This window comes from Dryobates pubescens, chromosome 6 (genome assembly GCF_014839835.1).
Source record: "Dryobates pubescens isolate bDryPub1 chromosome 6, bDryPub1.pri, whole genome shotgun sequence".
Taxonomy (NCBI): domain Eukaryota; kingdom Metazoa; phylum Chordata; class Aves; order Piciformes; family Picidae; genus Dryobates; species Dryobates pubescens.
In genome coordinates, this window is record NC_071617.1 from 8,523,307 (window position 1) to 8,545,733 (window position 22,427).

Consider the following 22,427-nt stretch of genomic DNA (forward strand, 5'->3'; position numbering starts at 1 on the left):
TTCTTGCTTTGCTGCTGTGAAGAGGGAGTGCTTGGGGCCCAGGGACAGCAATACATGCTGTGTCGCGTTTCCCACAAGCTGTCGAGCATTGCTGCCTTCTCAGTTCCTTTGTCTCTGTTGGCTGCATTGTGTCCAAGATCTTTTAATTACACATCTCTGCAGTAAAAGCATGTCTTAGTTTTGTTGTAAGCTTTGCTGGGTTTAAAATTAAACTGAAGTACTGATTAAAGATGAGTCAGTATCAAGGAAGCAATCTCATTGTGACGGAATTAGCCTTGAGAAGACTGAGAGGGGAACCACAAGGACGATTAGGGGACGTGAGCATCTCCCCTATGAAGAGAGACTGAGAGCCATGGGGCTGTTTAGTCTTGAGAAGACTGAGAGGGGTTCTGATCAATGTCTATCAATATTTGAGGGGGGTGTATCAAGTGGAGGGGACCAAGCTCTTTTCAGTGGTGCACAGTAATAAGACGAGGATCAATGGATATAAACCTGAACATGGAAGATTTCACCTCAACATGAGGAGAAAGTTCTTTACAGTGAGGGTGACAGAGCCCTGGAACAGGCTGCCCAGGGGGTTTGTGGAGTCTCCTTCTCTGGAGGCTTTCATAACCCACCTGGATGCATTCCTGTGCAGACTACCCCAGGTGATCCTGTTTTGGCAGGGGGGTTGGACTGCATGATCTCTGGAGGCCCCTTCCACCCTCTAATGTTCTGTGATTCTGTGAATTTTCCTGTCCTTTGATTAATATTGGGGTGCTGCATAATGTCATTTGAATAGCATCTTGGATTAATTTTTTTCCCCCCCTAGTTTGCTAAGTTTATGTAAGAGTGAGGATGTCTGAAGTTTTCCATTTTGGTCTGCCATAGTCAGCAGAGTGGTTTTGTGAGGGTTAATGCTTTTCCAATGCAATAACTACTGCTAGTCTTTTTTATCTTAGGGTTGTTTTGGAACATGTTAGAATTGATAGAATAATAGGAATGGTGCTTGTGAAGGCTCCCTGGAGGAGAGCTAAACCTTGTGCAAATAAAGAAGCCAAATGCCTCAGTCCCAGGAAAGAATCAAGTTCACATTGTTGGTCTTATGACCAGAGAAGGGCAACAAAGTTGGTGAGGGGCTTGGAACACAAGCCGTGTGAGGAGAGACTGAGGGAGCTGGGGTTGCTTGGCCTGGAGAAGAGGAGACTCAGGGGTGACCTCTACAACTACCTGAAGGGGGGTTGTAGACAGACAGAGGTTGGTCTCTTCTCCCAGGCAACCAGTACCAGAACAAGAGGACGCAGTGTCAGGCTGTGCCGGGGGAGGTTTAGGCTGGAGGTTAGGAGGAAGTTTTACACAGAGAGAGTGATTGCCCATTGGAATGGGCTGCCTGAGGAGCTGGTGGGGTCACCATCACTGGAAGTGTTCAGGAGGAGACTTGATAGGGTGCTTGGTTGCATGGTTTAGTTGATTGGGTGGTGTTGGATGCTAGGTTGGACGCGATGATCTTGAAGGTCTCTTCCAACCTGGTTTAATCTATTCTATTCTATTCTAGTCTAGTCTATTCTATTCCTATTCTATTCTATTCTAAGAGCCATTTATGCATTGATATAATTTGATTGGTCTGAACTACCTGTTACACGGTTCTTTTCAGCTGTTTAGTCTCAAATCTAACTGGCAAATAGAACAATGGCTTATCTCTCCTTAGCCTCTCAAGATCCTGTGGAAGGATAATAGCATACAGATGCCATGTGTTCAATAGAATAGCACTACTGGAGTCTTGTTTTGTAACGACTGTTTGGTAAGTACTTAAAATTCATCAGGAATCACAATTTTCCTTGCTTTTCATGCTTGTATATATACTTCTGGTTCTTAGAGACTGGAACAGGCTTTACACTCTGCAACTTGCCTTTGACAGGTATGTTTCAGTGCCTGAACAGCCATTGTGGTTTGTACATGAGCCATCAGTGTGCCCAGGTGGCCAAGAAGGCCAATGGCATCCTGGCCTGCATTAGGAATAGTGTGGCCAGCAGGAGCAGGGAGGTCATTGTGCCCTGTACTCTGCATTGGTTAGGCCACACCTTGACTCCTGTGTCCAGTTCTGGGCCCCTCAGTTTAAGAATGACATTGAGACACTTGAACGTGTCCAGAGAAGGGCAACAAGGCTGGGGAGAGGCCTTGAGCACAGCCCTGTGAGGAGAGGCTGAGGGAGCTGAGGTTGCTTAGCCTGGAGAAGAGGAAGCTCAGGAGAGACCTCATTGCTCTCTACAACTACCTGAAAGGTGGTTGTAGCCAGGAAGGGGTTGGTCTCTTCTCTCAGGCAACCAGCACCAGAACAAGAGGACACAGTCTCAAGCTGTGCCAGGGGAGGTTTAGACTCGAGGTGAGGAGAAAGTTCTTCACCGAGCGAGTCATTCGTCATTGGAATGTGCTGCCCAGGGAGGTGGTGGAGTCACCATCCCTGGAGGTGTTCAAGAGGGGATTGGACGTGGCACTTGGTGCCATGGTCTAGTCCTGAGGTCTGTGGTGACAGGTTGGACTTGATGATCTTTGAGGTCTCTTCCAACCTTGGTGATTCTGTGATACTGTACAGCCACTGAGCTGCTCATGTCCCTTTGTGGAACACGCAGCACTGGTGGTCTTGGCAGCCACTTTTCATTTCTCCTTGTCTGTGAAGTCCCAGGGCACTCCATCCCTGCCAGCAGCACAGGGGCTTAGTACAGTTGGTTTTTGACTGGATCAGGTGCTGGGCAAAAAGGTCATAGATACATCTATGAACTCCTGGGAATCATTCTTTACAAGGTAGAAAACACACAACGCTGTATAAATGTGAAGTTTTATTGTGGTTCTGAGTGTTTCTAGAAATAAACAAAACCAACCAAATCACTCTGATTTCTTGTGGAAATGGAAAGGAGCAGGCTGTTAATAAACCTGATGCAAACCCCATACACTGAAAGCTTAAAAGCCAAAACCCAGTGTGTGTGAATGTTTAATGAGCACAGCTGTTAGTAGCAAACTGGCTGTGTAGGACATATCCTGTACTTAATAGAATACATCTATGTACACATTTACACAAGACTGAAAAGGCACTAGAGTTCCCCAGATCAAACACCAATAAATCAACAATGCAAATCCAAACATGGAGGTTGGGACAATCTGTTTAGGGAGATGTGTTGGAAGGGCAACTTTGAAAGATCCCATGGGGAAGCTAGAAAGCAGTCTCCCACTGAAAGCCAGGGGATTCTAAAGTCCAGCTCCCCTTTGTGTCTTCAAAAATCTCCCTTAATATACTGGTCAGATGCTGATAAATGTATGTTAGTATGAGATTAATGAGTCCATAAAGGGATGTACAGTACTGCAGCAAGCTACACAGCATTAAGCTTCTTATGAAGCTGGAGAGCTTACTCTAAAACCTGGCGCTCCTGTTGGTGCTGTCCTTAAATCATGGAAATAAGTGGGTTGATACAACATTGAAGCTAAATACATTCCTGTGCAAGTAGGGCCCAAGAAATCTTGGAGCCATACAGGGGGAGGGCAATGTGGTGTTGGAATAAAGAATAAGGTAGAGTGGCCGAACCTGGTGGCCAACCTTTCAGCTGCTTTTGCCAGGGCGACCTTTCTGCCTTCCTTTGTCTGGCTTAAGAAAGTAAGTTGAGGGAGTTTTTTAAGCTCTTGAAAAGAAAAATCTACTGGAGAATAATATGATATGAAGGAAATTATAAAAGCAGGCTAAGATAGTATGTGAAAAAAGAAAAGCTCTATAGAAATGAGTAGTAGAACTGTCTCATGAGGGGGTTTGAGTCTTTTAATGCTCTTTAGCTTTTGTGTGATTTCCTTGCCTTGGCTGTGGAGTGTAGGCTGTTAAGTGCGAGATGAGTGTAGGTAGTTTTGCAGGTCATGATTTTAGCAGCTGTAAGAAGTGCTGAATGTGTTTACATGATGTATATTTACATAGGAAATTAAAGCAACAACCAGCAGTGTTCAAACAACTGCAATGGCTCTCTCACAAGAAGATTCACTTGGTTTGATTCTCAGAGCAGCTACAGCTATAACAGACAACAGCATCTGCTGTACAGGGACTAGTGAACTCCATAACTGTGTGCAAAAGCATGCATGTGTTTAAAGTCCTGTTAACCCAAACCCTCACTTAGCTGTGTGGATGTAGGTGTCTAACACATGGCAGCACACCAGCTGAATGACCACACTTTCTGAGATACCTTTTGTGCTCCTGTTACTGTAAAGGCCCCTGATTCCAGTTCAACTGATTCTTCTCTTACTGATCTATTTTATTACTGCTAGATGGCAGATTTTGCCTTTTCCATATGGAGTATTTGTGCTGAACAACTGCTGTGCAGAAACCATGATGGAAAGTTGGGGCTTAAGTCAATGCTGAGTGCCCCCAGGCTCTAGCGAGTGTCCTTGCCTGCCCTGAGGGTGCTGAGCTTTCTCCAAGGGCACAGTGGGCTGCAAGGTGTCAGGGCCATGGATGCAGCATGAAAGGGTCAGTTGTACCTGGGTCTGTAATGGAGCTGCTGTCTCATGGTGGAAGCTCCTTTTTACTTCATTCCAAGGGTTTTGGTGTGGTATCTTTAGTAAGTCAGATCTGAAGTCCTTACTCTGCTTTGTTCAGCACCTTTCTATTATGCTTTTACTAAAACCCAGCCAAAGCAGGCTTTTCCTGGGAGTACAATTACTTTACAGTACAACTACTTTACAGGATCATCTAGTTCCAACCCCCTGCCATGGGCAGGGACACCCCGCACTAGATCAGGCTGGCCAATGCCTTGTCCAGCCTCCAGGGATGGCGCCCCAACCACCTCCCTGGACAACCCATTCCAGGGCTTCACCACTCTCATGGGGAAGAACTTCCTCCTCACATCCAGCCTGAATCTCCCCACCTCCAGCTTCATTCCATTCCCCCTAATCCTATCACTACCTGAGATCCTGACAAGTCCCTCCCCAGCCTTCTTGTAGGCCCCCTTCAGATACTGGAAGGCCACAATTAGGTCACCTCAGAGCCTTCTCTTCTCCAGACTGAACAGCCCCAGCTCTTTCAGTCTGTCCTTATAGGAGAGGTGCTCCAGCCCTCTGCTCATCCTCGTGGCCCTTCTCTGGACACGTTCCAGCACATCCATATCCCTCTTGTAATAGGGGCTCCAGGACTGGACGCAGTACTCCAGGTGGGGTCACACCAGAGCTGAGTAGAGGGGGAGAAGCACCTCCCTTGACCTGCTGGCCACACTTCTCTTGATGCAGCCCGGAAAGCCAATCAGATCCTGGGCTGCAAGTGCACACTGAGCGCTCCTGTTGAGCTTCTCGTCCACCAGCAGAAGAAGTGCCTTGTTCTAGAGAAGTTTTATTCCTTTTTATAGACACCTGATTGTCTTCACTGGATCATTTTGTAGAGAAACCTGTTTCTTCCAGAGCAAAGCTCCCACTGACCCGACTACACAGACCCAAGGAGACTTCCTGTGTTTCCCAGAGGATTTGGTTAGCATTGCAGGAAGTCTGGGATTTGCTAATTCGCTGGTACATGCACATTGCAACTCATGTTTTAAGAAGATAGCCAAAACATCTTGGAAGTATTTCCTTGTTTTAAATATGGTCAAGACAGCACAAGTCTGAAACATTCCTAGGTGGAGATGTCAGTGCAGTACTGCTATGACAGCATGCATTAAGCAGCGAAAGCAAGCTGCAGTCATCAATAACCTTGCCAAAGTGTTTCTTGGTACTGGCTATTTTGTGTTGGCAATGACTGTTTCTGACTTCATCCTGAAAACATGCAAGTATTTGTACATTCTTGCATTTTTTGGTGTTGTGTGAAGTCTGCTGAGGTGTGAGATGCATGCATGCACTCCAAGAACTAGGATTCAGGGGCACAATATGGAGGATGCACCATTTATATATATATATAAGCAACTGGCAATTACAGTCACTTGTTCAAATGGTTTACAGTGGCCTGTGAGGCACAAGAAGGAACGTAGCACAGCTTCAAATAAGTATAAAATTTGAGATTGCATATCCTCTATTTCTGCTGAAATGTGAAGCTTGCACAATTATTTATGCATGGATGAGTTGCATCTAATAAAAAAACCCCCAACTAAATCCCACCCCCCCCAAAAAAAGCCAAACCACCCCACCCCAAACCCCTCAATCTTCCAGTCAGAGCAATTCTCCGTTTGCTTGCTGTTAGCCTGTGAGCCTGTGCTTCCATGGAGCGTCACGATGCTCTGCGACTCCAGCAGTCACACATGGCTATGAGAAGATGGACCAGTATATCAAGTTGAACAGGATGTATGCGCCAGGGAATATGATCCTGGAGTACTTGTCGATGGCGTGGGTGTCGATCCGCATGCTGACGTAGCGCTGGTTTTTCCTCCTGCCCGCGCCCCTCTCGGAGCCCAGAGCCAGCTGCACCATCATCCGGTCCTGCTTGTCTCCGTTCTCGGACATGTAGTGCCCCAGCTCGCTCACGTCGCCGTCGTTGTAGCTGCCGTCCATCATCATGGCCCGAGGCTGAGGCAGGCTGCACGCGCAGGGGATCTGTGGGCACAAGCGCAGGGTGGTTTGGAGCTGGGTCGTCCCTTTTGTCCTTCCAGAAGGAGAGGAGGGAACAAGCCTGCAGCATCTCTCTTAACGAGGAAAGACTGAGAGACCTGGGGCTGGAGAAGAGAGGCTGAGAGGGGACCTCTGAGGGGATGGAGTCACCATCACTGGAGGTGTTTAGGAAGAGACTGGATGGGGCGTTTGGTGCCATAGTTGATTAGGTAGTGTTGGATGATAGGTTGGAGTCAGTGATCTCAAAGGGCTTTTCTAACCTGGTTAATTTCTATTCTATCCTATTCCTATCCCTATTCTATTCCTATTCCTATCCTATCCCATCCCTATCCTATCCCTTTCCATGTCTACAAATATCTGAAGGGTGACTGTCGGGAGTATGGAGCCAGTCTCTTCAGTGGTAGCCAGTGATAGTGACAAGGGTCAATGGATGTAAACTCAATCACAGAAAACTGCATCTCAGCATGAGAAAAAACTTTTTTTACTGTGAGGGTGATGGAGCACTGGAACAGGCTGCCCAGAGAGGTTGTGGAGTCCCCTTCTCTAGAGATCTTCAAAATCCACCTGGACATCTTCATGTATGACCTGCCCTGATGGGTCCTGCTTTGCAGGGGTGTTGGACTTAGTAATCTCTGGAGGTCCCTTCCAACCCCTAGCATTCTATGATTCTGTGAATTCAAGCTGCTGAGACATGAAAAGGAGAACACAACGATGAAGCTGGGCAGTAGCTTTTTCCTTCTCTGTTTTCATGTCTACAAGACACAGTGCAGTCAGGGAGAGAGCAGAGTGTCTGGAAAAGTCCATTTGGCTTAAGCACAGCTGTCAGGGTGTAAATAAAAGCTAAGAAAATCAGAGAAGAGAGCAGAAGGAAACCACAAGGAAGAATATATGAGGCTTGCCCCATATAAAGAGAAGAGCTTAGGCTGATATTTTAGGTGGTTATAATTTAATGTAGTAAAGGCAGAAGGGGAAAAATTGGACCACTGTGTAAGTTTAGACTCTGCCTGGAGAAAGGGGAGGGATATAGAATACATAGAATAAACCAGGTCGGAAGAGACCTTCAAGATCATCGCGTCCAACCCATCAACCAATCCAACACCACCCAAACAGCTAACCCACGGCACCAAGCACCCCATCAAGTCTTCTCCTGAAAACCTCCAGTGATGGTGACTCCACCACCTCCTCAGGCAGCCCATTCCAATGGGCAATCACTCTTTCTGTCTAGAACTTTTTCCTAACATCCAGCCTGACCCTCCCCTGGTGCAGCCTGAGACTGTGTCCTCTTGTTCTGGTACTGGCTGCCTGGGAGAAGAGACCAACATCCGTCTGTCTACAACCTCCCTTCAGGTAGTTGTAGAGAGTAATAAGGTCACCCCTGAGTCTCCTCTTCTCCAGGCTAAGCTACCCCAGCTCCCTCAGCCTCTCCTCACAGGGCTTGTGTTCCAAACCCCTCACCAACTTTGTTGCTCTTCTCTGGACTCGTTCCAGCAAGTCAACCTCCTTCCTAAACTGAGGGGCCCAGAACTGGACACAGTACTCAAGGTGCGGCCTAACCAGTGCAGTGTACAGGGGCAGAATGACCTCCCTGCTCCTGCTGGCCACACTGTTCCTGATGCAGGCCAGGATGCCACTGGCCCTCTTGGCTGCCTGGGCACACTGCAGGCTCATGTTCAGCCTACCATTGACCAGCACCCCCAGGTCCCTCTCTGCCTGGCTGCTCTCCAGCCACTCTGACCCCAGCCTGTAGCTCTGCATGGGGTTGCTGTGGCCAATGTGCAGAACCCGGCACTTGGATGTGTTCAGTCTCATGCCCTTGGACTCTGCCCATCTGTCCAGCCTGTCGAGGTCCCTCTGCAGAGCCTCTCTACCCTCCAGCAGATCAATTCCTGCCCCCAGCTTGGTGTCATCAGCAAATTTACTGATGATGGACTCAATGCCCTCATCCAGATCATCAATAAAGATGTTAGCTGCCATGTTATCAGAAACCCAGAGCACAGTATCTGTCTGGTGCAATTCATAGGTTTGGATCATCTGTATCAAAAAAATAAACAAATCTAAAGGTAAAATCCTAAACCTTTTCCCATTTGTACAGGCAGTGGAGGACTATATGTAGAGGGAGTAAGAATCCTCAGACTCTGAAGAAAGAGCAGTGAGCTTGGGTGGGGGTGGCTTAGCAAATCTATATAATCCAGAGGGCTTCACTGCTCATATCTCCTTGCAGGTTCTGCATTCTCCCCAGGCAGCTGAGAGCAGCACACTGTAGCTGCAAATTTGTGACCATTTGGGGCCATTTCCCATTCTATTTCTGAGGGCAATAAAGCTGCATTGGAGCTAGAAAGCCTCACCTTGTCCCGCAGTTTCCTCTCCTTCCGCTCCTGCACCGTAGTCAGGTAATTCACTGCTGCGTATTCCAGTACGGAGAGGAAGACAAACACAAAACTGACCCACAGGTAAATGTCCACTGCTTTGATGTAGGAAACACGAGGCATGGAGGCATTCACCCCAGTGATGATGGTAGACATGGTCAGCACAGTGGTTATCCCTGGGGACATAGCAGCAGAGAGACCGTAAGACACTTTCAAACCAGACTCTCACAAATACAACTGTTGCTGCAATCTCCTGCCATCTGTATTTGCCTTGCAGTATTGTTTTTCACCTTTGGGCCATAGGCTGCACTATCTGAGGAGGGTCCAGGCAGCCCCACTTTCTGGCTAGGGTTTTCTTGTCTTTCCCATGAAAATACCTCTGGTTCTGATCTCAGGGTGTTGCTAGCCTGGCTTCTCACCACACCACCAGCCTCCCTCCTCATGTCCAGGCACCAGGGCTTTCATCCTGTGCTGGCTGCACCCCATTTCCAGTCCCAGGACAGTCCCTGGAGGGGTACAAGTACATTGAGTGGGATTCAGTGATCCTTATGGGTCCCCTCCCACTCAAGAGATTCTGTGACTATGATTCTGTCAGCTTCCACAGCATGGGCACAAGCAAAGTCCATCTGCTCCTACTGCTTCTATTATTTTCCCCAAGCCTGTGTTTTCTGTCTGCTCCTGGAATGTTCTGCTTCATTGGAAGTCACACAAGTCACCAGCTGGTTCTCATGCCCGGTCTGTGCCTTCCCTGGAGCAAGAGTAGAGGTTAATGGGACCCCAGAGGTTAATGCTGCCCCACATTACAGCACAGGTGAGCACAATGAGCATATCGGCAAGGGCAGGAGCCTCTGTAGTCTGATGTTATCCTGACTCTGAGGAAGGCTCTCTGTCGGCCCTCTTACTTCAGGGGCTAATGGTGTCACATTAATAACCCCTCTGAAAGCAAAAAATACATATACAAGCACAAAGGACTGAATTTACTGGGGTATCTAGGTGCCAAAAATTACTGCTAAAGGCAATGTCTACATCTTCTGAAAAGTCATGGCTCAAACCCTTATGGCTCCTTTTAATGCTGTCTCAGGGTCAATGGATAACAGTCCCCTTGCCATCTGTTATGCCTCCATAGATCCTCTCCACTGAGGAATGAGATTTTAACAATAAACAAAATCCTGAGGTGTGTTGCCTGAAATAAGTGGAAGCAAGCTTGGGCCCCAAGTCTGCCAAAACACAAATGACACTTTGCTAAGCTCAATGCATCTGCTTTAGAAGATTTATGTCCATGTCATAGTTCTGCTCCCATGGGGACTCCTCTGACTTAGGGGAAGCAGAATCCCTCACACAGTACTGCAAACTCACATACCAAAAGGAACAATGCAGCTCAGCTGGCTTTGTTACCTCTACCCACCCTCCTCTACCTAGAAACTCAATAAACTGACTTTCTGGCAGGGCTGCTAATACTGATTTTCACCTTGCTCACTGAAGGCTCTGAAGGACACTGAGGCCTTGGCTCTGTATGTGCCCTGTCTCTTCTAGCAGCAGTAAAAGCAGAGTGCAGCATTTGTTCTCTGATTTGCATCATATGCAACCAGCACTTGTGCAAGCAGGGAAGGCAATTCTCTTGGCACTGCAGGGCAGATGGAGACCTTGTACCATAGCCAGTCCCCTGCATGAGGGAGACATGTGGGGCATATCTGATTCCTGTGCCACAAGGCAATGTGGAGGCAGTGCATAGAATCATAGAATCAATAAGGTTGGAGAAGACCTCAAAGATCATCAAGTCCAACCTGTCACCCAACACCTCAGGACTAGACCATGGCACCAAGTGCCATGTCCAATCCCTTCTTGAAAACCTCCAGGGACGGTGACTCTACCACCTCCCTGGGCAGCACATTCCAATGGCTAACAACTTTTTCTGTGAAGAACTTCCTCCTCACCTTGAGCCTAACCTTCCCCTGGTGCAGTGTGAGACTGTGTCCCCTTGTTCTGGTGGTGGTTGCCTGGGAGAAGAGACTGACCCCTGCCTCTGCAACCTCCCTTCACGTAGTTGTAGAGGGCAATAAAGTCTCTCCTGAGCCTCCTCTTCTCCAGGCTAAACAATCCCAGCTCCCTCAGCCTCTCCTCATAGGGCTTGTGCTCAAGGCCTCTCCCCACCCTTGTTGCCCTTCTCTGGACATGTTCAAGTGTCTTGAGGCTTTCCTAAACTGAGGGGCCCAGAACTGGACACAGTACTCAAGATGTGGCCTAACGCGTGCCGAGTACAGGGGCACAATGACTTCCCTGCTCCTGCTGGCCACACTGTTTCTAATGCAGGCCAGGATGCCATTGGCCTTCTTGGCCACCTGGGCACACTGCTGGCTCGTGTCCAGCCAGCTGTCAATCAATACCCCCAGGTCCCTTTCTGTCTGGCTGCATAGCACAGGGGATTTTGTCTTGATGGCTTAAGCTGGGGTTGCAGCAACTGTCTCTTAGTTCTGTTGACCACAAGATTGCTTTTACCTAACGGGACTCTAGCGGGAACCGCTCGGCGATCGATCCAGAAGGACACCCAGGAGAGCATGACCATGAGGGTGGCAGGGAAGTAGGTCTGGAGCAAGAAGAAGAAGATGTGTCGGCGTAAAGTGAAGTTTATGTAGAGGCGATTGTACCACCCTGTACAACAGAGAGGAGGAAAAAGAGAAGTCACACCAGCAACAACCTGCTTTCAGAAAGGTGATGTTGCTGTTAGAAAGTACACAAGTGTTCACCACAGATCATCACACCTTGCAGAAAAGACTCCTTAGTGAACCAGCTACCCAAGTCAAAGCATCTCTCAGGACCATATCTGCCAGAAAAGAGAATATAACCTGTGCAGTCAGTTTAATTCATGTGAAGGCATGGTGTGATCTTGAAGAGAGATTGTCCTGGATTGCACAACCATCAAGAGAGAAGCCTGCGACAAGGATAGCAGCCTCAGCGTGGAAGAGAGGCAGGTCTGATGGGCCACAGGGAGACCTCCTGATGGATAACACTCTGTAGTCAGGGTCAAGAGGGACAGTAAGCGCCCATTCCTCCCCCAGCCCACTCTGGCAGGCACTGCAGCACCCACCTGTGCTGCTGTAAAAGGCAAGCTTTGTGGTGGTGTGAAACTCCTGGATCAGGAACTGGGACAGCGATATCCTCTCGTCTGTTTTTAGGGAATCGTTCCCGTTCTTCCAGTAGAGCATGAGGTCATCTTCAGTGTAGGCATCTAGGGAAGCAGAGCAAACTTTGGTGTGGTGCACTGAGCCAGCTGCTATCATATGCATAGCCTGGAGTGTGCCCACATATCCTCCAGGCTACCCAGGAGGTCCAAGTTAAAAAGGCCAAATGCCAGCAGCTAGCTGAGAGCACCACCAAGGGTGGGTGTGACTGTGGCAAGAAGGGGACTCACTTACTGTCATGGCTGTCAGGCCTAATGCCTGGTGTGTTTTGTAAACCCTTCTGTTTCTCTAATCCTAACTTTGCCAGGTTACCAACCACAACAGAACTTGACAGGGTGTCCCTTAGAAACATCCTAAAATCAGAATCAAAGGAAAGGAGACTTAGAGGAAATAACCTGAGTGGGCATGCAAGAGGACAAAAACCTCTTGAGTAATCTTTCTGCTGTGCTGCACACATGTACAGGTCTTGGAGTATTTTAATACATGTGAAAATAGAGTAATGTTAATCCTTTCAGATTCTTCAGTAGCAGCTCTTCCAGACAGGAGGGAAAAACCAATAATCATGCATAAATATATTAAAACAGAAGTAAGATTATAATTTCTTATTGCAAGCTTAAGGAGAAGAAAAAACCCTGCTAAACAGATAGAAGTTTAAAATGTTGCTGTATGGAATCTAGGCAATTCATATGTGGGCTTGGGACAAAGGAGTATAAGCTGGGTTTATCTTGTAAGTATAAGAAACAGTAAGAGAGAGGTGATTAATGTCACTGCCTCACCATGGTGCCCATGAAGGGCACAGGGCCATTTATCTGTGTTTGAAGGCATCTAGGTAAGCAGGTGTCCTGGAGACTGCTGAGCCACAGGCAAGTGGCCCAGGTGCCCTGTGGATGAGGTGGCAGCAGGGCAGCCTGACTGCCTTTCAGGACACAGGCAAGCCAGCACTCACAGCTGGTTTGTAGAAGCACTTAGCTGTTGCAAACACCACCTGATTCCAGTGACAAACTGCGGGCAGGGAGGTTTTCTGAGCACTGAAGTTTGCTGACTTTGATTAGAGCTCCCATGAATGCTTAAATATCAGTATAGTTATTGTTACAAATGAACACAGTGTGGGTGCCCATGAAGTGCCACCTTTGGCTCCTCTACCCCTCTGCTTTACTTACAGCTTTCAATCTCCAGGGAGCAAGTCTGCGTGTCCAGGGGGAAGCGGCTAAAATCCATATTGCACATTGCTGTTACTGTAACTCTGGGAACAACAAAAACAGCTCCATCAACACCTTGTCTTCACAGAACCACAGAATCACCAAGGTTGGAAGAGAGCTCAAAGATCATCAAGGCCAACCTGTCACCACAGACCTCATGACTAAACCATGGCACCAAGTGCCACGTCCATTCCCCTCTTGAACACCTCCAGGGACGGTGACTCCACCACCTCCCTGGGCTCCTCCAATGGCTAACAACTCTCTCAGTGAAGAACTTTCTCCTCACCTCCAGCCTAAACTTCCCCTGGCACAGCTTGAGACTGTGTCCTCTTGTTCTGGTGCTGGTTGCTTGAGAGAAGAGACCAACCCCCTCCTGGCTACAACCACCCTTCAGGTAGTTGTAGAGAGCAATGAGGTCTCCCCTGAGCCTCCCCTTCTCCAGGCTAAACAACCCCAGCTCCCTCAGCCTCTCCTCATAGGGCTTGTGCTCAAGGCCTTGTTGCCCTTCTCTGGACACGTTCAAGTGTCTCAATGTCCTTCTTAAACTGAGGGGCCCAGAACTGGACACAGGAGTCAAGGTGTGGCCTAACCACTTCTGGTGTAACTGGAAAATGGCAAAGCAGTACATTTGGGGTTTATTAACTATCTGGCCCGTTACAGTCCACTGAAAATAAATACCTTCCGTTCAGCTAAAGCCATTCCATGTCAGTTAAGCCATCAAACCAGTGTGAGAAAAGATGACCAGAAAGTTAGCACGTTACAAATTGCTACTTGGTGGCAAAAATATTGGAGAAGTAAATGGCAAGGGCAGAGAAGGAAATTCTTCCTTTTCTGACCACCAGCAAATGTCTCTCTGCAGAGCCCTGGGGCTTTTTAGCCTGGAGAAAAGACTGAGAGGGGATTTAATAAATGTTTAAGTATCTGAGGGCTGGGTGTCAAGAGGGAAGGGACAGGCTCTGCTCACTTGCACCCTGTGATAGGACACAGGGTAATGGATATAAACTACAGCACAGCAGGTTCCACCTCAACCTGAGGAGGAACTTCTTCACTGTGAGGGTCACAGAGCACTGGAACAGGCTCCCCAGAGAGGTTGTGGAGTCTCCTTCTCTAGAGCCTTTCAAGACCCATCTGGATGTGTTCCTGTGCGACCTCTGCTAGATTCTATGGTCCTGCTCTGGCAGGCGGCTTGGACTCAATGATCTTCAGAGGTCCCTTCCAACCCCTACCATCCTCTGATCTGTGCTTTCAGTGGATGCTTTGTATGACAAAATCACATTTATCAAAGCCATCCGAGTGCCATGAGGGATGCAGGTATTTTTCTCCGCAAGCCGTGAACTTCCTGCTACTCAGTGAGAAGCTGGTGAAGAGACATGGCCATCAGCCACCAGAGGGCACAGGCAGTGCCTCAAATTACTGCTGGAACTGGCATGCAGCAGGGAGCACTACAATGCTCTGCCCATCACTCAAAAGCTCTGGTCTTGCTCTAGTCTGATCATCTCACTTTTAATAGCATCATTTTGTGTTTGCACTGGAAGCATCCATAAATCTTGACACAATGGGCCTGAGCTCTAGGGAAGCAAGTGGAAATAAAAGTATAATGAGGAAGGAATTAATGAATTACAGGAGGGCTAATGATACACAGACATTTGTCACATAATGATCTAACCACAATGCTGTCCCTTATGTTAGTAGTCCTTCTGCTAAGGTTGCTAAGGTTGCTCTCCTATCTGCATTTAGCCTTTGAGGGAAAGTGCTTGGATTAGATTTGTTGTTTAGCTGCCAGCAAGGTCTACAGTGGACTCCAAGAAAAGAGAAGACAGAGCCTGGCAAAGAATCTTAAAAAGCCAGACACAAGGGAAAATATGAGCTACATGCAGAAGCAGGCAGGCAGGAGTGGCTCAGTTGCCCTTAAGGGGAGCCCAGTGTTCATACCAGCACTCCTAAAGCACTGCAGAAAATAAGGGATTTGTCAAATTGCTGTTCAAAGTGTTCATCACCATTTTACATGAGACAACTGTTCAAGCCCGTGGCCATGTGTGGCCAGGTCTGTGTAGTTTGGTATCCCTCTGTTCCCACATGGAACAGATACAGTTTAGATGACCCCAAATGCTTGCAATGCAGATGATTGGTGTCCTGCAGCCATGTGGAAGAGTGTGTCCATGCTGCAGCTGAACATTGGATTATTTTATTGTCCTTTTTGTTTGTCACACTGAGGACCTGAGCAAACTTTACAGAGGCCTAAGGGCTAAGGGACACCTGAACCTTGCCAAATATGCTGACTGAAGAAAAAGCCTTTGAGAACAAGAGAGCAGACACTACTCAGGCTGTGAATTCCAAGGAACCATAAGATTAAAATATCAGAAAATAAGAAACATTTTGTCAAATTGATACCACACAGTGAGTCAAGAATTCCTTTGCTTGCCCTCCTTCCATAAAATCATAAAGGACCTCAGCAGGCTGAGGTATCACAGTATCAGAGTATCAGTCAGGGTTAGAAGGGACCACAAGGATCATCTAGTTCCAACCCCCTGCCATGGGCAGGGACACCTCACACTGGATCAGGCTGGCCAGAGCCTCATCCAGCCTGGGCTTAAACACCTCCAGGGACAGGGCCTCAACCACCTCCCTGGACAACCCATTCCAGGGCTTCACCACTCTCATGGGGAAGAACTTCCTCCTCAGGTCCAGCCTGAATCTCCCCACCTCCAGCTTCATTCCATTCCCCCTAGTCCTATCACTACCTGATACCCTGACAAGTCCCTCCCCAGCCTTCTTGGAGGCCCCCTTCAGATACTGGAAGGCCACAATTAGGTCACCTTGGAGCCTTCTCTTCTCCAGACTGAACAGCCCCAGCTCCTTCAGCCTGTCCTCACAGGAGAGGAGCTCCAGCCCTCTGATCATCCTCGTGGCCCTTCTCTGGACACCTTCCAGCACCTCCATATCCCTCTTGTAATAGGAGCTCCAGAACTGGACACAGTGACCTCCTTCCCTTGTGGCAGACTCATATCTATCTCTGCTACTCCTAAATTCACTGAGTATCATGTCTTTAAAGACATCCACAGCCTGCTCAGGCAATGTGTTCTCCAACCTATCAGTAGTTAAATCTAGGCCTCTTGCCTGACCTCCTATCAGTCAGCTTTTCCTTCTGTTTTGTCCTTCAGAATACAAGATACATCATCTGATGCTTGGTATATTTATTGTGGATTTTGCTATCTCGTAGCTGTGGAGGTTATGTCAACATTCTTGCATCAGAATATTGTAGAGTAATTTCCTCTCCAGTAGGTTTTTGTGGGTGATTTGGCAATGCCTGTTTTCTAACGGGATGGAGCTGCAGCCAATTAAAATAGAAGCACTGGTTTTAGTTTCTTTTGGACATTGCCAGATGCTCCTCACTAAGCATCTCCAAGTATGGTTTAATAATGTTCAAACTTAGGTCAGCAATGTTCCTCTCAAAGCTGATTGACCAGCTGGAAAGTAAGGAAGAAAGCCAGAGCTGGGATCACTGATCAAACTGCAGGAGAAAAAGCAATGTTTACCCAAAACATGGCCTTCAAAGAGCTTTCATGTGTTTCCCATGGAATTTGAGCAAAAAGCAGGAAGAGCTGAAGTCATAGTATGATAGTATCAGTCAGGGTTGGAAGGGACCACAAGGATCATTTAGTTCAACCCCCCTGCCATGGGCAGGGACACCCCACACTAGATCAGGCTGGCCAGAGCCTCATCCAGCCTGGTCTTAAACACCTCCAGGGACGGGGCCCCAACCACCTCCCTGGACAACCCATTCCAGGGCTTCACCACTCTCATGGGGAAGAACTTCCTCCTCACATCCAGCCTGAATCTCCCCACCTCCAGCTTCATTTCATTCCCCCTAGTCCTATCACTACCTTAAAGCCTGAGAAGTCCCTCCCCAGCCTTCTTGTAGGCCCCCTTCAGATACTGGAAGGCCACAATTAGGTCACCTTGGAGCCTTCTCTTCTCCAGACTGAACAGCCCCAACTCCTTCAGTCTGTCTTCATAGCAGAGGTGCTCCAGCCCTCTGATCATCCTCGTGGCCCTTCTTGTGGCCGTTCCAGCATGTTCATATCCCTCTTGGAACAGGGGCTCCAGAACTGGATGCAGTACTCCAGGTGGGGTCTCAGCAGAGCTGAGTAGAGAGGGAGCATCACCTCCCTTGCCCTGCTGGCCACACTTCTCTTGATGCAGCCCAGGATCTGGTTGGCTTTCTGGGCTGCAAGTGCACACTGAGAGCTCCTGTTGAGCTTCTCATCCACCAGCACCCCCAAGTCTCTCTCCTCAGGGCTGCTTTCCAGCCAGTCACTGCCCAGCCTGTATTTGTGCCTGAGATTGCCTTGACCCAGATGCAAGACCCTGCACTTGGTCTCATTGAACCTCATGAGGTTGGCTTGTGCCCACCTCTCCAGCCTGTCCAGGTCCCTCTGGATGGCATCCCTTCCCTCCAGCCTGTCTGCTGCACCACACAGCTTGGTGTCATCAGCAAACTTGCTGAGGGTGCACTCAATGCCAATGTGGGTCCCTGGCACCCACAAAGATGTTGAACAAGCCTGGTCCCAGGACTGATCCCTGAGGGACTCTGCTTGTCACTGGCCTCCACTGGGACATGGACCCATTGACAGCCACTCTTTGGGTGTTTGGGTTGCTGTAGCCATACATGTGAGTCACCAGGAGCTGCTTACCCTTGCTCTGAAGCTTGTTACTTCCTATGCTGAAGGATGTTCCACCTGTTTTGTTACTTATCATAAAGCTAAAGTTGCTCTTGGTATCATTTATACCTCTTTCCAATTACCTATAAGAATAGAAATTGCACATTTTGCTAGGCCCAGAGACTTTGTTGTATAGTGAAGAGGACAACTGTAGCTGCTCTGGATTTCTGTTTATTACCAGACATTGTCCTCTTCCTTGCATTGTGTCTTGCATCTTCAGCAGTGCCCAGTAGGGATCACAGCCTGCTGGTTCCGGCAGGGCCTAACCACACACACAAGGTGAAGGGATGCTGGTGGAGCCAGCAGAGCTGGCATAGAAATTGTCTTCCTGCAACAGGCACTTAGTGAACTTACACAGGGACTCATGTGCCAATGCTTAGTCTGCACAGTCATTCTTTGGTATGTTTTGGGCTTGTTTTTTCCAGTATGAAGTCATGCAGAAACATAATAATAGCAACAACAATAATAATAATATATAATACATAATAATAGTAACAATATCACTTTTCCTTCCCCACCACTAGTAGGGTCTCACTGATTGAATGCAGATTTACCTGAGGCTATAAAGTACCTTCCCATCTGGCTGGACCCGCAGCATGACGTTGTCTGTGGTAGTGTCATGGATGAAGGAACGCTTGGAATGGACAAAGAACATGTCTGGGACCCAGATCTTCTTCACCAGCCTGCCATCAAAGGTCATGCTTTGGTTGTTGGTGCTGGGGAAGGACAGCCTCTCATCTTTCCAGTAGTGCCTCAGATAAAGCGTCATGGTGAAATCCTGAAGAAACAAACTTGTGTCACAACTTCCCCCTCACTGACATAGCAGTGGTTGCTCCTCTCTGGGCCAAGCCATGAGCTGTAAAGCACCATTCCTGAAGCCACTTCCACTCCCTGAGCCGAAGGGAGCATGACCAGCTAAAGCTTGTTTATTCCTCGGATCAGATTGACTTACTGGGTGGAGAAATAAGAGGCCCTCCAGGTGCTGAATCCACCTCTGAAATGCAAATGTTGCATTTTGACAACCGAGAGACCCTCCAGGGACCAAAAGGCAGACATGCCAAGGTAGCAGTGGGTGAAGAGTGCTGCTTACCACTTAATCCTCCACCCATATGATGCTGCTCTCTAGAGCCAACAGTGAAGAAGCATTTGCTGCTAGTGCTGACCTCCATGCTTGCTGCAGCAACTGCCTTCCCCCTGGCAGCTGGAAGAGCACACTGCAATGGGAGCTCTTCCTACAGCACAGCACTAAAATCCTTTCGACTTAGTATTAGGATAGGATAGGATAGGATAGGATAGGATAGGATAGGATAGGATAGGATAGGATAGAATAGAATAGAATAGACCAGACCAGGTTGGAAGAGACCTTCAAGATCATCATGCCCAACCCATCATCCAACACCACCCAACCAACTAAACCATGCAACCAAGCACCCTATGGGAGGCTTTGATATTCTCCTCCTGTGCTGTACTCTTAGATTCAAGGCATGATGCTTCCCTTTGAGCTCTGTTGTATTTGGAGGCAGACTCCAGAGGCACGTGCACCTGGGCTTGCTTGTTTTCCTTATTTCAAAGGAAGTGCTCAAGTATTTGAAGACAAGCTCTCACAGAAGCAATTATAAGCATGGAATCTTTGAGTGCACCATCATTTATTGCACATAAACTCAGGGAAGTGTCTAAGACTGACCAGTCTGCCCTGGTGTCTAGGCTAGTGGAAGCCAGATGAGTTTGGGGTGGGTTTTATTTTAATTACTTGACATTTGAAATGTTTTCCCACATTTCCCAACCATTTTGGGATGTGAGGCTTTCTGCAGTCTTTTCCCAGTAGAAGTAATTTGATAGTTGAAGCCTGTGCTATTATTGCACTACAGGCCTATCACAGAATACATCCAGTTGGAAGAGACCTCAAAGATCATCCAGTCCAACCCTTGACCCAGCACTGAAGGGTCAACACTAAACCATGTCCCTAAGTGCCAGCTCCATATGAACACCTCCAGGGATGGTGACTGCACCACTGCCATAGGCAAGATCATCCCAATGTCTGAGAACCCTTTCAGTGAAGAAGTATTTCCTAACACCCAGCCTTAACCTCCCCTGGCACAGCCTGTAAACATTTCCTCTAGTCTTGTTGCTTGACACCAAGGAGAAGAGGCTGCCCTCTCCTCATTCCAACCTCCCTTCAGGTAGTTGTAGAGAGTAATGAGGTCTCCCCTCAGCCTCCTCTTCTCCAGACTGAACAACCCCCAGGCATCCCTCAGACACTCCTCATCAGCCGTGTGCTCCAGGCCCTTCATGAGCCTCATTCCCCTTCTCTGGACATGCTCCAGCACCTCAATAGCCTTCCTGTAGTGAGGGGCCCAGAACTGAACACAGTGCTCGAGGTATGGCCTCACCAGTGCTAAGTACAGGGGAATCACAGTATCACAGTATCACAGTATAACTAAGGTTGAAGAGACCCCAAGGATCATCAAGTCCAACCTGTCTCCACAGACCTCACGACTAGACCATGGCACCAAGTGCCACGTCCAATCCCCTCTTGAACACCTCCAGGGACTGTGACTCCACCACCCCCCTGGGCAGCACATTCCAATGACGAATGACTCTCTCAGTGAAGAACTTTCTCCTCACCGCGAATCTAAACCTCCCCTGGTGCAGCTTGAGACTGTGTCCTCTTGTTCTGGTGCTGGTTGCCTGGGAGAAGAGACCAACCCCTTCTTGGCTACAACCACCTTTCAGGAATGATCACTTCCCTGTTCCTGCTGGCCACCTGGCCATAGTTTCTACTACAAACCAGGATGCCATTGGCTTCCTTGGCCACCTGGGCACAATGCTGACTCATATTCAGTCAACTGTCAACCAATACCCCTAGGTCCCTTCCCAATAGAGTTCTTGGAAATGCTTTGTATTGCACCTAGCTGAAGCTTCCAAAGCCAGTGAACATGCAATTTGTTCATTTTTATTCTATCCATTTTATAGTGCTCTTTAACATCTTTCCCCCTGTGTTCAAATTTAAGGGAGATCATCCTGGGAAGCGTTTTACACAGGCTCCTGTGTGTTAATGTGTTCTTAAAACAGTAATAAATTGGGGCTTACTGTGAAAGCTTCAGATGTTTTTGACACATTTGTTGAAAAAGCAAAACATTTTAACAAATATTCTGCACTAGGGAGTGATTTTTTTTCCCTTCCTCTTGCAAAGTAAAATCTGAGCTGCTGAGAGGCTCTAGGGATGCTCTGACAGGGTAGGCCTAACAAGCTCTGGGTTTTGAAAGGGTGAATAAAGTTGGTACAAGTCTTGCAATGTACATGCAGGGCCATTTCCCATTCCCTCCCTGCACTCCTGGTGTCCTGCTTAGGCTGTTGTTTACATGTCAAGTATGCATGTAAAATCCTTCCACTAAAAACCTCCTGCAGAAATCATACCTTACTTTCAGCAGCATTCTATGATAAAAGCCTCTTCAGCAAATATCAAGACCAAAATCTGCACTTTGAGGGTGTTTGAAAACTGACCATTTTCACATTATTAATTGTATGGCAGGAAAAGAAGGACAGAGACTCAGTAAGGAATTTTGCCTGTATGGAGCACCAGCATTAGTCCTCTGTGCCCCTGAAATCCTCCTTCAGCCTGAGCATGAATCATAGAATCACAGAATCAATAAGGTTGGAAAAGACCTCAAAGACCATCAAGTCCAACCTGCCACCCAACATCTCATGACTACTAAGCATGGCACCAAGTGCCACATCCAATCCCTTTTGGAACACCTCCAAGGACAGTGACTTCACCACCTCCCTGGCAGCACATTCCAATGGCCAATTACTCTTTCTGTGAAGAGCTTTCTCCTCACCTCAAGCCTAAACTTCCCCTGGCACAGCTTGAGACTGTCCTCTTGTTCTGGTGCTGGTTGCCTGGGAGAAGAGACCAACCCCCTCTTGGCTACAACCTCCCTCCAGGTGAAGCTGCAGGAAGAACTGGCAGAGCCTTATGCTGGTTCCCAGCATGCTGCCCATGTGCCAAAGGAAAAGTCTGTAGGCATTTCTCCCCTCCAAGCATGAGTAGGATTTACCAGTCTGAACCAGTGTTGCTCTCAGGATGGCTACATGAATTCTGCTTGGGAGCTAGCTGGCCCCTGGCCACCTCAGAACACAGCCAAAGTGACACTTTTTCTGCAGTATATCAAAGTGCCTTAAACCCTTAAACCCAACACATTCATTGGTCTCCTCAGAGCTTTTAAACATGTTATTGCTTCTTAAGCAAATCTAAAGAACTCAAATCCTTCAGAACAGCCTTGGCAGTGCTGTATCCTTTTCTCCAGGAGTACAGGAAATGTCAGATTCCTCCCTTCTGCTTCAAGGGACATGAAATGATAGCATGAGGTCAATAGAAGTAACTGTTGGCAGATTCACATCAAACCTGAATCTGCTTCCCAGAGC

General features: G+C 48.0%; 1 protein-coding gene across 1 annotated transcript in view; it reads right to left on the reverse strand.

The window, feature by feature from the left end:
* Window positions 1–6,234: 6,234 nt before the first annotated feature.
* The window catches only part of GABRR1 (gamma-aminobutyric acid type A receptor subunit rho1), a 44,202-nt gene continuing 28,009 nt past the window's right edge, over window positions 6,235–22,427 (reverse strand). Inside the window, exons 5-10 of the mRNA XM_054162577.1 lie at window positions 18,557–18,780; window positions 13,243–13,325; window positions 11,989–12,129; window positions 11,400–11,552; window positions 8,883–9,079; window positions 6,235–6,522 (exon numbers count right to left, since the gene is read on the reverse strand). Of these exons, the coding sequence (XP_054018552.1) occupies window positions 6,235–6,522; window positions 8,883–9,079; window positions 11,400–11,552; window positions 11,989–12,129; window positions 13,243–13,325; window positions 18,557–18,780 (1,086 nt within the window). The remainder of the gene's footprint in view (window positions 6,523–8,882; window positions 9,080–11,399; window positions 11,553–11,988; window positions 12,130–13,242; window positions 13,326–18,556; window positions 18,781–22,427) is intronic.